The sequence below is a fragment of the Mesoplodon densirostris genome, chromosome 19 (genome assembly GCF_025265405.1).
Source record: "Mesoplodon densirostris isolate mMesDen1 chromosome 19, mMesDen1 primary haplotype, whole genome shotgun sequence".
NCBI lineage: Eukaryota > Metazoa > Chordata > Mammalia > Artiodactyla > Ziphiidae > Mesoplodon > Mesoplodon densirostris.
In genome coordinates, this window is record NC_082679.1 from 34,958,741 (window position 1) to 34,975,014 (window position 16,274).

A 16,274-nucleotide genomic window follows, 5' to 3' on the forward strand; every position below is an offset into this window, starting at 1 on the left:
CCGCGTACTGCAAAAAACAAACAAACAAAAAAACTACTGATCCTTGAGTCCAAAATTCAATTCTAGTAAATATACATATTGCTGTTTGTGAATGTTTTGTAGAATAATAAAGATAACTAGAAAATTAGGAGTATACTATATAGCTTTAGATTGTATCTCAGTAGAATCCAGCACTGGCCAAGATTCATAAAATTTTTAAATTTGAAAGATTTAGCAGAACTTTAAACAACTTTTTTTTTCCTCTTCAAAAAGAATTGCTTCATTGGACCAAAATCAGAATGCTAAAGCAGGGAAATAAAATTGTCATTTGATGTTTTTCTACAGGTTACTTTAGGCTTAACCACCTCACAGATTTCTACAGGGATAAATCCAGCACTATCCTATACTCAACCTCAAGGAATTCCTGATACAGAAAGTCCCGTTCCAGTTATTAATCTTAAAGATGGGACAAGACTTGCAGGCGATGATGCACCGAAGAGAAAGGATTTGGAAAAATGGCTTAAGGAGCACCCAGGTTATGTGGAAGATTTAGGAGCTTTTATTCCTGTAGGTGATGCCTTATAAAACTTGGTATATTTTACTTCTATGATTGGTCACACCTATAATGATGAAGCATAAATTCTCACCCACTTTTGTGTTCTGCCCAAGATTTAGGAAAATTAGCAGAAAAAAATAATGACTATCTTTCCCATGATACAATACAATATCATTTTCCATTTTTCCATTCTGTATTCAATAAGTGTTTAAGTAATAAAAATCACCTCTCATATACAGAGTACTATCATAGACTCAATGAAGGTTGTAAAGTTACAAAACTTGCAATCTTTTCCCACAAATAGTTTGTTTTAAAATAATAAAAATGATCATAGTAAATGTTTATTGAGACTTAGCTGTGTGCCTGGCTTTATACTTAGCATGGATTACCTAATTTAACACCCCCTAACTTTATCAGAATGGCATCATTATAACTTTATAAAGAAATGGAAATACTGAAATTTTAAATATTGGGTTGGCCAAAAAGTGCCTTTGGTTTTTAAGTAAAAATAAAAGACACATTTTTCATTTTCACCAAGAACTTTATTTAACAACATATTCACCATTTTGTTCCACTACCTTCTGCCATTTTTCAGGCAACTTCATAATTCCATCTTCCCAAAACTTTTTATCTTGTTGAGCAAAGAACTCCTCCAGGTGCCTTTTATAGTCTTCCAAGGAATTGAAATTTTTTCCATTAAGAGAATTTTGTAAAGACCGAAATAAATGGAAATCTGAAGATGCAATGTCTGGTGAATATGGTGGATGAATCACAACTTCCCTGCCAAGCTGCAACAGTTTTTGCCTGGTCATCAAAGAAACATGCGGTCTTGCGTTATCCTGATGGAAGATTATGTGTTTTCTGTTGACTAATTCCGAACACTTTTCATTGAGTGCTGCTTTCAGTTGGTCTAACTGGGAGCAGTACTTGTTGGAATTAATCGTTTGGTTTTCCGGAAGGAGCTCATAATAGAGGACTCCCTTCCAATCCCATCATATACACAGCATCACCTCCTTTGGATGAAGACCAGCCTTTGGTGTGGTTGGTGGTGGTTCATTTCGCTTGCCCCACGATCTCTTCTGTTCCACATTGCTGTACAGTATCCATTTTTCATCTCCTGGCACAATTTGTTTTAAAAACGGAACGTTTTCATTACGTTTAAGTAGAGAATCACATGTGGAAATACGATCAAGAAGGGTTTTTTTTCCGCTTAACTTACATGGAACCCAAACATCAAAGCGATTCACATAACCAAGCTGGTGCAAATGATTTTCAACGCTTGATTTGGATATTTTGAGTATGTCGGCTATCTCCCGCGTGGTATAATGTTGATTGTTCTCAGTTAATGTCTCAATTTGATCACTATCAATTTCAACTGGTCTACCCGACCGTGGAGCGCCATCCAGTGAGAAATCTCTAGCACGAAACTTTGCAAACCACTTTTGACACGTTCGATCACTCGCAGCCCTTTCTCCATATACTGCACAAATCTGTTTTCGTGTTTTGGTTGTGTTTTTACCTTTCTTGAAATAATAAAGCTTAATATGCCGAAAATGTTGCTTTTTTTCCTTCCACCTTCAGTATTAAAATGGCTACGCAAAAATTCACCAATTTTGATAAGTTTTTTTTTTAATGCATGCTGATATGACAGCTGTCACAATACAATCTAACGAAATTGTTTTGAATGCAGTTAAAGACAACTAAGTGCTACTAGAGCCATCTTATGGAAAACACCAAACGAACCTTTTGGCCAACCCAATAAATAGTGCAAGGCCACACAGCTAATAAGTCTTAAATCCACTGTCCAAACTACTACACTTAAGATCTCATAAGAGGGCTTCCCTGGTGGCTCAGTGGTTGGGAGTCCGCCTGCCGATGCAGGGGATGCGGGTTTGTTCCCTGGTCCAGGAGGATCCCACATGCTGCGGAGCGGCTGGGACCGTGAGCCATGGCCGCTGAGCCTGCGCGTCCGGAGCCTGTGCTCCCCAACGGGAGAGGCCACAGCAGTGAGAGGCCCGCGTACCGAAAACAAAACAAAACAAAACAAAAACGATCTCATAAGAATACACCTTCTGGTTCTCTTCAGATGCATGGTTCATATTAGTCAAAGATGAGAACAGATACATTCATTTGCATTTTTCTTATCCTCTGAAATACTTTCTACTCACTATCTTATGGGCGTATGGCTTTCTTACTCATAGAAATCTATTATTTAAGTTTGTAATGCTTTACTGTCAGATGCTGATGTACCAAATTTTGTATCAGTCTCCCTTGATGTTTCTATATATTTTAGAAGGTAAAAGAGTAATGGCATATCCTCTGTATAATGAAGTTAGTGGGCTTGTTCTATCTGCTTCCATTATGAAGATTAATTGGATAACCTATTGAAGTTGTCCCCTACCCCATGAACTTAAGGGCTGTCCTATTCACCTTGTATCCCCAGGACTTAGTACGTAATTCCTGATACAGAGGATGGTATCTAGCTCCTTGTAAATATTTACTGAGTCAGTGATTTTAAAAATTAAAAATGAAAGTCTTTTGGAGACTAAAAAGTACTATATAAAGGTAAAGTGATTGTTATTAACAGAAAAAAATTCATTACCTTATTTTTTCATGCAAAAGAACCACAAAAGCTCCAGTCCCTAGAATGTGACTGTAATATACATTTTTATATACTTGTATCTGTAATATATATTTAGTTTAATATTTTACATTGCTATTATTGTCCCCAAGAGATAACCTGGTAGTCTAAAATAGGGAGCCTCAGTCTTGGCTTTTGAATGCCTTTCCTATCCCTAATTTTTTCAAAAGATGCCACAAATTCTCAAATAAACTTTCTCTTAATTCTTTTGATTTAAAAAAAAAAGCCAGGGCTTCCCTAGTGGTTCAGTGGTTGAGAGTCCGCCTGTCGATGCAGAGAACGCGGGTTCGTGCCCCGGTCCGGTAGGATCCCACATGTCGCGGAGCGGCTGGGCCCGTGGGCCATGGCCGCTGGGCCTGGGCGTCCGGAGCCTGTGCTCCGCAACGGGAGAGGCCACAACAGTGAGAGGCCCACGTACCACAAAAAAAAAAAAAAAAAAAAAAAAAAAGCCAAATAAAGCTCTTGTAATTATGAGAGGAAGGGTTGTCAGTAAGGTGAGCAATCATAAAATGAGTATTGCAATTCTAAAAATAATGAGAATTGTTAGTTTAACCCTATACTTATTTTTTTTAATTTTATTTATTTATTTATTGGCTGCGTTGGGTCTTCGTTGCTTTGTGCGGGCTTTCTTTAGTTGGGGTGAGCAGGGGCTACTCTTTGTTGCAGTGCGCGGGCTTCTCATTGTCGTGGCTTCTCTTGCTGCGGAGCACAGGCTCTAGGCACGTAGGCTTCAGTAGTTGTGGCACGTGGGCTCAGTAGTTGTGGCTTGCGGGCTCTAGAGCTCAGGCTCAGTAGTTGTGGTGCACGGGCTTAGTTGCTCCGTGGCATGTGGGATCTTCCCGGGCCAGGGCTTGAACCTGTGTCCCTTGCATTGGCAGGCAGATTCTTAACCACTGTGCCACCAGGGAAGCCCATAACCCTATACTTATTAACATGTTAGAAAATAACATTCATTTATTCAGTCAGTAAATTTTTATCGAGCAGCTATTTTGTGCTAGTTACTATTTAAAGGGATTTAGGATAAAACTGAACAATATAAAGTTCTTGCCCTCGTGGCAGTTATACTCTAGTCTCTGAAGATTGTCATACCTTTCTCTTACCACTGCAAAGGAATCTTTATTACTTTTTTTTTTAACTTATAGCAGTACATCACTTTCCCTGCAAATAAACCTTTTGTCCTAATTTTTTATATAACTTTATTATTAAGATTTTAAAACATTGTTATAAGTAGCATTTGTTGGAGTACAGAATACAAGATAACGACTGGTATGATTTCCCAAGGGCACTTCACATTAATGGTGTCTTGGATCTCACACTTTTGTTGTGGTATCTGTACAACAAAATGATCATAACGTGGTATATGTAGTATACCAGTGGTATGTATAAACTGCCGTGGAAACTGATAAAAGAATAATTACTCTGCCCAGGCAAAGTATCTGGGAAAAGATAGAAAATAGAGCTGACCTATGACTGGTGGATGATAAAAGAATAAGTAGACATTTGACCAGGTTAATACTGGTCAAATGCCTACTTATTCTAGGCAGGATAAGAGGAGGATACTCTAGGCATTATAGAACAATTATGAAGAGAGTCTAAAAAGGATATAGTCATAAAACAGTGACTAGTCTGATATTCCAGAGTATGTGAGGGAGTGAGTGGGGTAATAGTAATTGGATAGAAAAGGTGAATTCAGTCCAGGCTGTGATGTGACTGGTGTGCCATGCTGAAGAGTTTGAGTTTTAGTCTGTTGGAATTTCTAATTGTTTAGAAATGACTACAGACATGAAGCCCTACTTTGTTAACAGTTGTTAACAGAGGTGAGCAGCATGGTTTGATGGAAAGAGTTTTTATTGCCACCTGCTAGCTGCATGACCTTGAGGAGAAGGTATCTTCTCTGAGCCTTGATTCCCATTTGTAAAATAAGAATAATATCTTTGGGGCTTCCCTGGTGGCGCAGTGGTTGAGAGTCCGCATGCCGATGCAGGGGACGTGGGTTCGTGCCCCAGTCCAGGAAGATCCCACATGCCGCGGAGCGGCTGGGCCCGTGAACCATGGCCGCTGACCCTGCGCTTCCGGAGCCTGTGCTCCGCAACGGGAGAGGCCACAACAGTGAGAGGCCCGTGAACCGCAAAAAAAAAAAAAAAAAAAAAAAAAAGAATAATATCTTTGGGGGACTTCCCTGGTGGTCGAGTGGTGAAGACTCTGTGCTCCCAGTGCAGGGGGGCCCGTGTTTGATCCCTGGTCGGGGAACTAAGATCCCACATACCGCAACTAGAGAGCCTGCGCACCACAACTACTGAGCCCGCATGCTGTACAGTCTGCCCGCGCACTCTAGAGCCTGCACGCCGCAACGAAGACCCAGAGCAGCCAAAATAAATGAATACATTTTTTTAAAAAAGAATAATATCTTTGAGTATTGTGAGGATTATGTGAAAAGAGATAAGAAAGTTTATTAGTGAGATGAAGAGAAATGAAAGCCACTAGTACACATATAAATGGTATCAGAGCACTGAGAAAATCTGATGTTTCAAGTGAAATTCATCAGGAGAAAATGTAAAGAGGAAGAGCTCTTCCAGCATTATTGATAACTCCTTCAGGTAACACTCTAGAAATACAGTGATCTTTGAGGGCATTTAAGGAAAGAACAATGTCCTCATTTCAGGAGCCTTGCATACAGAAAGATAATACTGATCATTATTAATAATTGTCTTGAATAATTGTTTAAATATATAATTTGAGGAAAAGGTTCATGTAACATTGTCTTATTCAGCATTTTTATTAATAAATATAAAAATATTTAAACCTTAAATATTTTTAACGTATAGCTATGGGGTAAATTCTTTAATATGATATATTGAAGATATGTGATAGAATATATGTAAGATATAATATAAATCTTCAATATGTAATATAAACAGTTGGCCCTTGGACAGTATGGGGGTCAGAGGTACTGATGCATGCCACCCCCACAGCCAAAAATTTGAGTATGACTTTACAGTTAGACTCCGTGTCCTCAGTTCTGCATCCCTGGGTGCAGTCAACCATGGATGCTGTAGTCCTGTAGTATGTATTTATTGAAGAAAATCCACATATGAGTGGGCCTGCACAGTTCAGACCCATGCTGTTTAAGGGTCAACTGTATTCACATATCTTATCTATAACATATCTTCAATTTTATATGACTAAATTTCTTGGATCAGCTTATTTGTACTAGTTGCACAGTTAGATTTTCAAGCCATTCCTTTGTCCATATATTTTAGAGAATGCAGCTCCATGAGGGCAGACCCAAGCAAAAAAGGCATCGTTGCAGAAACCCCAATAAACTAGATGTGAATAGTCTCACTGGAGAAGAACGTGTTCAGCTGATTAACAGAAGAAATGCCAGAAAGGTATTTATATATTTGTTGTTAATTTTTCATGTTGATTCGCTGCTTAAGAGATCTCTAGAACACTTATTTCGTTATGCAGTATTTTCTAACAAACCTGGTTGGGTTAAATCTAGAAGATTTGCAGGAAAAGACATGGACTACAATTTTATGCAGTCTAATTTCAAATCCCACATCTTTGTCTAAGCTGTTGAATGAAATAAGCAAGTTAGTTTACATTATCTGTGCCTAAGCAGTGGCCCTGAGCAAGAGGATGCTAGTGGCCTCTAGTGGGTAGAGGCCCAGAATGCTGCTACACCTCCTGCAGCACAGGGGACAACCCCTACAACACCAGTCCAAAATGTCTGTAGTGCAAAATTCGAGAAACTCTGTTGAAAGGAGACACTGTTCTCATCATGACCATTTTAGATTTATATATTTATCACGTGATTTTCCATCATTTGGCTGTTAAGTGTCTTGTTCTATCAAAATTGGCATATTACATAATTTTCTGATAGATGGAAATAAAATGTCTTAAACAACGGTACCTTATACACTAATAGTATCCCTGTGTTTACCTTCTTGCTTTATTGATTGATGAATGGTAAGTCAGGTTTTTCCAAAGTCTATTTCTGAACCAAATGTGGCTCAACATTTGTTTCCCCGAATTGTGTCTGTTTTATGTTTGGATTGGTATATGTCTCTTTTACCTCCTAAAGTAAATGATAGAACACTTGTGGCACCCTTTTGTAAGTTCATAGCTTTGACATTTTTATTGTTTTCTATTCTGATGAGCAAGCAACAAAATAAGTAAGAAAGAAGAAATGGCCTCAGAGTAAGAACAGCAAATTTCTCGTTGAGTTCCTTCACTCACAAATTAAATTACCCTACATAGCTCACATTAATTGCCTAGTTCTGTCTTGCTCTCTGTTAAATGACCTCACTGCTAGTATAAAAATACATGAAATCATTTGACTTTCTCAGAAGAAATACTGAAATTGGAAGAAAACTACTTTTAAAATAACAGTTGTCTTAATATTATCATATGCACTAACTCATTAAAATTAATACTGATTTTTCCCCAGTTTTGTAGAGGTAGCTTATTCAGCTTTTGTTAGTGCTTTAAAGTGATGTCATAGATATATTAGGGGAAGAACAAGAAGACATTTTAGTTGCATTTTACTTAATTTTATGCTTGCATAGATTGTGTTACAAACCTTTGCACTTCATCTTATAATGAAATTAGCATTTCTAGATATGAATAAATTTCTGTTAGCCAGTTTTAAGGAAATGGAACCATTTTTTAAATTTTTACTTGTTAGGTTTAACATTAAACACCCTAATTTTTATTTTTCATTGTTGTAACCTGATAAAAGTCCGTTCATTTCCTTTAGTTTGTAGATTTCTTTATTGTTCTGAGTTTCTAGAGTACAGACTTGAGGATTGATCAGTTACTAAGGAAAAGATCCACTTGCTGAATCCCCATAAACCATACAGCGGGCCTCCAGTTTAAACTGGAGCTTAATGAAGGTCATAATAAAAAGGAGATGGCAACAGAAACTTAAGAGGCTAAGTAAAGACTATAGGAAATACTAGATAAGAATACCTATAGGTATTATAACTGGCCATATTAAACCCTGTCTATATCCTAACAAGATACAGTATGTATTCATTCAAAAAGGTGTGGAAAAAGGAATTATTCAAGAAGTATCTTTAGACTCCAAAGGAACATTAAATTGGTAGGTTCAAATCATTTAAACATTTAAAGGGATATGTATATTTTTATACTTTTTAGGGTATCAGTTTACATAATAGATAAGTGCATGGGTTTTTGAGACCTGGGTTTGAAAGCTGATCCTAATACTTACTAGCTAGCTTTAGGCAACTTGTATAACTTCTCTGAGGCTTAGTTCCTTCATTTGAAAAATAGAAATAATACATTCTTAAATGGATGTAGTGAGTACTAAAATAAATTATGTACTCTAAAGTCCTTAGCACAATAGTTGGTAATATGATAATAATAATAATAGCTTATATTTATTATGTGCCAGAACCTTTGCTGAGGCACTTGAATTATCTCATCTTCATAAAACCCTATGAGGGAGGTGGTGTTGTTATCTCCATTTTGCAGATCAGAAAACTGAGGTTCAAAGAGATTTACTGATTTACCCTAGTTCATGTAGGTGGTATGTCTGACTCCAAAGCGTAGACTCTTAACTAGGCTACACTGCCTATCCAACATAGTAATTTCACAGTAAATGGTAGTTATTTATTTTACTGTTCCAGTAACTCAAAAACATTTAAGGGACTTCCCTGGTGGCACAGTAACTCAAAAACATTTAAGGGACTTCCCTGGTGGCACAGTGGTTAAGAACCCTCCTGCCAATGCAGGGGACACAGGTTCGATCTCTGGTCCAGGAAGATCCCACATGCTACGGAGCAACTAAGCCCATGTACCACAACTATTGAGCCTGCGCTCTAGAGCCCACGAGCCACAACGACTGAGCCTGCGTGCCACAACTACTGAAGCCCACACACCTAGAGCCCGTGCTGCGCAACAAGAGAAGCCACCACAGTAAGAAGCCTGCGCACCGCAGTAGCCCCCGCTCACTGCAACTAGAGAAAACCTGCCCGCAGCAATGAAGACCCAGTGCAGCCAAAATTAATTAATTAATTAATTTAAAAGGAAAAAAAACATTTAAAATTTACATTAGCACATGTTTATATAGTATATTAATAGTTCTTGTGGATTGTGGTAGTCCTTTTTAATGTAATAAAGATTGTCAAAAGTGGTTCAATGAATACATGTGTTTTAAAAAAATAAACTCTGTACAGCACAGAATAAAAGCAAGAAATGTCTTCATATTTAATAGTGCTTTTAAGTGTCTAACAATCTGTTTTTCATTTATAGGTTGGAGGTGCCTTTGCTCCCCCTCTGAAAGATTTATGTCGGTTCCTGAAAGAAAATACAGAATATGGAGTAGCTCCTGAATGGGGAGATGTTGTTAAGCAGTCTGTGAGTATTTCATAAATGCTAATTCAGAAATCATTTTTAAAATTAGATGCCATTTAATGATAACTTAGATTAAATTTTAAGTTAAGAATTAACAAAATAGGGCTTCCCTGGTGGTGCAGTGGTTAGGAATCTGCCTGCCAATGCAAGGGACACAGGTTCGATCCCTGGCCCAGGAAGATCCCACATGCCGCGGAGCAACTAAGCCCATGCGCCACAACTACTGAAGCCCACGCGCCTAGAGCCGATGTTCTGCAACAAGGGAAGCCACAACAGTGAGAAGCCCACACGCAGCAACGAAGACCCAACACAGCCAAAAATAAATAAATTTATTTTTAAAAAATTAACAAAATATTCCAAGAATATGTGAAGATATTTTTTAGTTCACAATTTTTGTTTTGCAGAATATGTTACAAATTTCTCAGATGCTTTTGAGTTAGAATGCAGAATCAATATATGCTGATTTGTGTTTACTTTAATCTCTAAGATACTATTTGAGTAATGCCACAATGAATAGTCAAAGATATTGGGCGGCAGGGGCAGGATTCTCTGGCGGTCCAGTGGTTAGAACTCTGCGCTTCCACTGCATGGGGCATGGGTTCGATCCCTGGTTGGGAAATTAAGATCCCACGTGCTGCACAGTGTGGCCTCATTGATTGATTGATTGATTGATTGATTAAAAGGCATATTAAGAAAACAAAGATGGAGAAAGATATATATATATGTAAGGTTATTCATCATAATATAGTAATAAAAATGGGGAATATACCAGTGGTCCATCAATGTATTGAAAAACTGCAACTATTTTTAAAATTATATCTTAAAAAAGAACATCTAATGACAAGGGAGAAAAAGTTCACAGTATTGTTAAATGGGGTAGTAGTTAAGCTCTTGGAGTATCAAAGCCTAACCATGTGGTAAGTGCTGGATAAATAATAGCTATTATGTCTACAGGTGTCTAAATGAAAAAGACAGGCAGTAAACCTATGTGCAGTATGATTCTTTTTTTTTTTTTTAATTTTAGAAAAGAGGTGAAGAGAATTGTAAAATCTGTTTATATGCACAAGGGGAAGATGGAAGCACACATCCTGAAATGTTAGCAGTGGTTATCTCTGAACAGTGAAACTATGGATGATATTTTTCTTTGTATTTTTTTGTTGTCGTGTTTTCTGTAGTGAACCCTAATGCTTTTGTAAAGAGAACAAATAAGTTGATCAATTCAAAACAATTTAAAAATAGTCCCATGAGAGTCTTTTAAACCACTGTCTAGAGCTACAGTGTCACAAATGGTAGCCACCAGGCACATGTGGCTCTTGAGCACTTGAAATTTGGCTAGTCTGAAGTAGGAGGTGTGGTAAGTGTGAAGCACTGTTAATGGATTTTGAAGCCTTAGTTTGGAAAAATGAATATAAAATATCTCAATAATATTCATAGATTACATATTGAAATGACAATGTTTTGTTATGTTAAATAGACTATATTGCTAAAATTTGTGTCACGTATTTCTGTTTTACCTATTTTTTTATTGTGGCTACTAGAAAATTTTAAATTACATATGTGGCTTACATTATTTCTATTGCACAGTGCTGGCCTAGTGGTTCTAAACTCCTAAAACTCTTAGGAATTTTGGTTCATTTGTTTGTTTTTTACTTCTAGGAGTTTTGAGCCTGAGAAAATCATGGGAGAATTTCAAGAAAGTAGCATAGGTTGCCCTCCATTGCCCTGGACTTGGTGCTTCCCGGTCTGCAGGTGCTACTGCTGTTCTGAGCCAAGTGATTTTTCCCCCCTGTTGATTCTCTTTTTCGGCTTGGCTCTGTCTCCTTTACTCCCAAAGTGATAGTCAGGAAAGAGTCATATGAAGCATCTCATTTTAATCTTTACTTACTTCTTCTGTCCTTTCCTTACTGTTCTTCCAGATTAAAAGAGGCGCACTTCTTTAGTCTTCTAGAGCAATTGGTGATGTGAAAAATGTAAGGGCATGGCAGTAATAACCCTCATGAAAAAATTTCTTCGGACCTTCTGTTTTCCAGAACTATTCTACTAACTTATGCCTCACATTATAAAAGAGGGCCAGAGACCTCTTTCTGCCCTCTTAAGATAAAATGAGAAGAAGAGCTGTTTCAAGCCACTACTTATACTAAGATGAAATTAGGTTATCTCTCTCATAATTGGTTATGTTATATCAATACAGAATAAGTTTATGAATGATTACCTATTTTTAATAGCTTATTTGTATCACAAACTAATAGCTGTTGATTTTATTTGAAAATGGTTATTATTGATGAATTTTCTTTTTTTAGGGATTTCTTCCAGAAAGTATGTATGAACGTATTCTCACTGGTCCCGTTGTGAGAGAGGAAGTAAGCAGGCGAGGGAGACGGCCTAAAAGTGGAATTGCAAAGGCCACTGCGGCAGCAGCAGCTGCAACTGCCACCAGTATTTCAGGCAATCCTTTATTAGCCAATGGATTACTTCCAGGTGTGGACCTCACAACTCTTCAGGCCTTACAACAAAACCTGCAAAACTTGCAGTCACTGCAAGTAACCGCAGGGCTGATGGGAATGCCTGCTGGCCTTTCTTCTGGAGGAGAAGCTAAAAACATGGCTGCCATGTTCCCCATGCTGCTGTCAGGAATGACTGGATTGCCAAATCTGTTGGGCATGGGAGGACTCCTGACAAAGCCTACAGAATCTGGAACAGAAGAAAAAAAGGGAAATGACTCTACGGAGCTAGAAGGAAAAAAAGAAAGGACAGAGAGCCAAAATTCAGAGAATGGTGGTGAAAGCTCTGTGTCAAGTTCTCCTTCAGCATCCTCTACTGCTGCATTAAGTGCAGCTGCAGCTGCCAACCCGTTAGCTCTTAACCCACTATTACTATCTAATATACTTTATCCAGGGATGCTTCTCACTCCAGGCCTTAATCTTCATATTCCAACTTTGTCCCAGTCCAATACTTTTGATGTACAGAAAAATAAAAACAGTGACTTAAGCTCGTCTAAGTCTGTAGAAGTAAAGGAAGAAGATTCCAGAGTTAGAGATCAGGAAGACAAAGGGGGAACTGAACCGAGTCCTCTCAATGAAAACAGCACAGATGAGGGTTCAGAGAAAGCCGATGCTTCATCTGGATCTGATAGTACACCATCGTCATCTGAGGATTCAGATTCTAGTAATGAAGACTGATTCCCAGACTGCACTTAAATTATGAACTGATTTTGGATTTTTTTCCTTTAATTATTAATTGTAAATACCCCAGTGTTGAGTGCATCAATAACTTACTGACTGAACATTTCAGTTATTTGTTTAGAAGTGCAAACTGCTTTCAGAGACGTTTTGCATGTAATATTTCTTAAGATTCATAAGTTTCTGAACTCGTATGTACTATCAAATACATAAAGGTGTAAAATTACAACAAAAGGCATTATAATTTTGTTGGGGGTTAATTTTATGAAAATTATGCTCAATAAGAGTTGTATATTTAATATATTTGCAGTGAACACAGAATACTTTATGCATATTACTGATTTAATTTGAATATAGTTTTACAGCCTCCTTGACACCTATAATTTACAGATCAAAACTCAGCAATAATTTGGGCAGCTAATGAATGTCATGAAAGCTGTAGAATCTACATCACCATCCATTGCTTTAATTACATGAAAATGCTCTAGTGTTGTGATGCACTGCTGATATTTCCAATTCAGGTACAAGTGTGTTTTAAAGAAGAAATAAGTTTCCCAATCAGCCAATTTAACTGGCTACCTGTTACCTCAGCTGAGTTAGTTTAGGAAGTTTACATTCGTTTCTAATTCTATACTTGTTTTCAGGGGTTTTTTAAACACATCCTATATATCATGTTAATCTGGCAAGAAATATGACTTGCTTTTTGCTGAGCTTAACTCTTAAAATCAGTAAAATTAAGTCATGAAATAATCCTGTGTCATGTAACTTTGGCACCCTCTAGACATACTTAGTTTCAGCTCTTCAAAGTTTGGCCTCCTATTAGAAATAATTGTCTCAGATGAGTAATGTCTGTTTCCAGGGTTCAGAAAAGGCAGACTCATGAAATGCCACTGAAAAGAACTTTCAACACAGCATACTTCATGTAAAAGAAATTGTTTGTTTGCTTTATTTGTGTAGTTTCTATTTGTGTTTTACGTCATGGAAATATTCCGGAATTAACAGATAATAGGGTAAAGTAATATGCAGATAGTCTCAATTCATTTTGAGTTTCTACGTATAAGCAGACTAAATGTTGCCCAGAATCAGTGTTGGGTTATCAGTTTATATTAAATATACTGAGTTGCCCATTTTGAAAATGCACTTTGAATAATCTCAAAAAAATATACGTTACTCCTATGAACCACAAAAAATGAAGCCAAAGGCTTCTGATCAATTTCTTAGAACCCTTTACCATGTAAAATTTGTCTGATGTTTGATTTGTGATACAATTTCTCCTGCTAAAGCTGCTATTATTCTGACAAGGTAGAGGTCCAGGTTCACCTTCATATACATTTAAAACAATTAGAACTGAATTGGAAAGAAAATATCATTTACATCCTAAGGAGAGATAAGTGTTAGCGTTTTTCTGGTTCTTAAATAAGTCAGTGATAAAGTTTGTGAGGGGAAAAGTACCCCACTTCTCTCCCAGAGAAAAAAATAACTTTTAGTATGTTTTGATAGAACTCTATTGCTTTGTCATGAATTAAGCAATTATATTGGATTTTCCAAGACCTTTACCAGTAAATTATGTTTCTGTATGTAAAATAACTAACCCCTTATTAGAGAGACAGTGTTATATGTATTTACAAAATTATATAAGTTCCATTGGGATTGTATTGATTTTTGTATTTTCCCGAAATAGTACTTTGAATTGATAGTACTTTATGCAATGTCTTAGCAATAGTCACTATAATGCCCTTCCAGGAGAAGTGGGTAGTAATTCTTCATCATGAAAATGATATATTACATATTTAGTATCTTCCCTTTGCAGTATTGCACCTTTGTTTAACTAGAATACACCTATGAGATAGCCAAAGTTTTTCAAACACAGTTAACTTAGTTTGCCGGTAAAGTATTTCAGCACCATCCACATTTCCCTTCTCTCCCCCTAGTTATACCCACATGATCTTCATTCCTTTCTGTCTCCAATTTAAAATAAAGGGGGAAAAAGCCCTAGATCTTGTCACTAAAATCTAATTTGTATCAAATTTATGAGATAAAGTATTTTCCTAATTATGATCAATTGAATTTGGTTAACATCTTAGTGATTCTCTTTCTATGTAATAAGGCAGTTGCAGTTTTCAAAGCATTAAGGCTAGTATTAACTTTAAACATTCTCTTGGGTTTCAAGACACTTCTATCTAGTACTGATTGGGGAAAAGTTGTCCAGCTATCAGCTTAAAAAAACATGCAAACATGGTTGTGTAAAGTTAAGGGTTATAAGAAAAGAAATCAGTAGAATTACATAATACTAAAGTTGCAGTTGAAAGGATATCCAAGTATGTGTTGGTAGTTACTAAAAGAATTATAGCTGTTATTGCCTTGTATTTATAGCCCTTGTTTCAGGTTTCATGATTCAAGTCTTAGTCCAATTTTTCTTTTGGACATTGCAATATTTACCAGTTGTGTTTTGTGTAGTCTGAATTTGCTTTCTGTAGTTGAGCAAACGTCTTAAAAAGTCATTTGTAATTTATTAAATTACTTTCTATGATGTTCTATAGAGCAAATGGAAGTTTAATTATTTTTTATTAAACATATTCTTTGACTACCCATGATGTCAGCCTCTGTACATGACAATGTTTTTTTATTTTTATATATAATTTATCTTATTCCAGTTATGAAAGAAACCATAGTCATAAATCTTTAAAAGGAAAGTGGAAGAATTTTTAAGAGACAGAAGTTTTTATAATTATATCCACAATATTATTATTTCCTGAAGTTTTCTTCCCCTGGACCTTTAAAAATCCAGAAAGACCCAGAGATATACCTAACCTCTTAAAGAAGTCCATTTTGAAGATAAGTAATTATTTTTTCCCTTGGTCTTAGAGACTTTCCTAATTCATCACTGTTGTTTGCAATGTTTTTTTAATAAATATGAAAGAAATTTGTTTTTCCTCGAACTACAAAAGTAGAACAGTGGAGTCTCATCACCCCTCATTTAACTTGAACACATTCAACTATACTGCCATGCTTTAGAAAACCTTTCTTTTTTGTAAAATATAGTAAACACAAGTCAACAGCTTCATCTGGTGCTCACCCAGAGGATCAGTAATATGTTCCACTGCTGGAGGAAGAATTGGCTATGTTGGATGTTTTTGAGAGAAGATACACTATATAAAATGATGTATTCTATATATTTTGAGCTGTAGGAGGGAAAAAAGTGGTTTGGGGGGAGAGTAATTTTTGACTACAAGTAATGTTCACCTCATTCAATAAATTAAGAATTTAATCTCTACATAAATGCAACTTCAGTACAGTAAGCTATTTATTTTAAAATGCAGAAAAACAAAAAAATATTTAAATCATCCATAAACACCCCCTGAAATACTGTTCATGTAGCTATCCAATCTTTTTATATGTATGTTATATACATGTAGTGGGTTGAATAGTGTCCTACAAAAATTCATGTCAAACCAGAATCCCAGAATGTGGCCTTAATTGGAAATAGGATCTTGGCAGATAAAATCAGTTAAGATGCAGTCATACTAGATTAGGGTGGGCC

General features: G+C 36.6%; 1 protein-coding gene across 16 annotated transcripts in view; it reads left to right on the forward strand.

Annotated features, from left to right (window-relative positions):
* The window catches only part of CHD9 (chromodomain helicase DNA binding protein 9), a 247,375-nt gene extending 232,147 nt beyond the window's left edge, over window positions 1-15,228 (forward strand). For all 16 annotated transcript variants that reach the window (XM_060084508.1, XM_060084513.1, XM_060084509.1 and 13 more), the window contains 4 exons: window positions 325-546; window positions 6,437-6,565; window positions 9,453-9,557; window positions 11,855-15,228. In XM_060084508.1, the coding sequence (XP_059940491.1) occupies window positions 325-546; window positions 6,437-6,565; window positions 9,453-9,557; window positions 11,855-12,733 (1,335 nt within the window). In that variant the 3' untranslated portion in view covers window positions 12,734-15,228. The remainder of the gene's footprint in view (window positions 1-324; window positions 547-6,436; window positions 6,566-9,452; window positions 9,558-11,854) is intronic.
* Window positions 15,229-16,274: the final 1,046 nt, after the last annotated feature.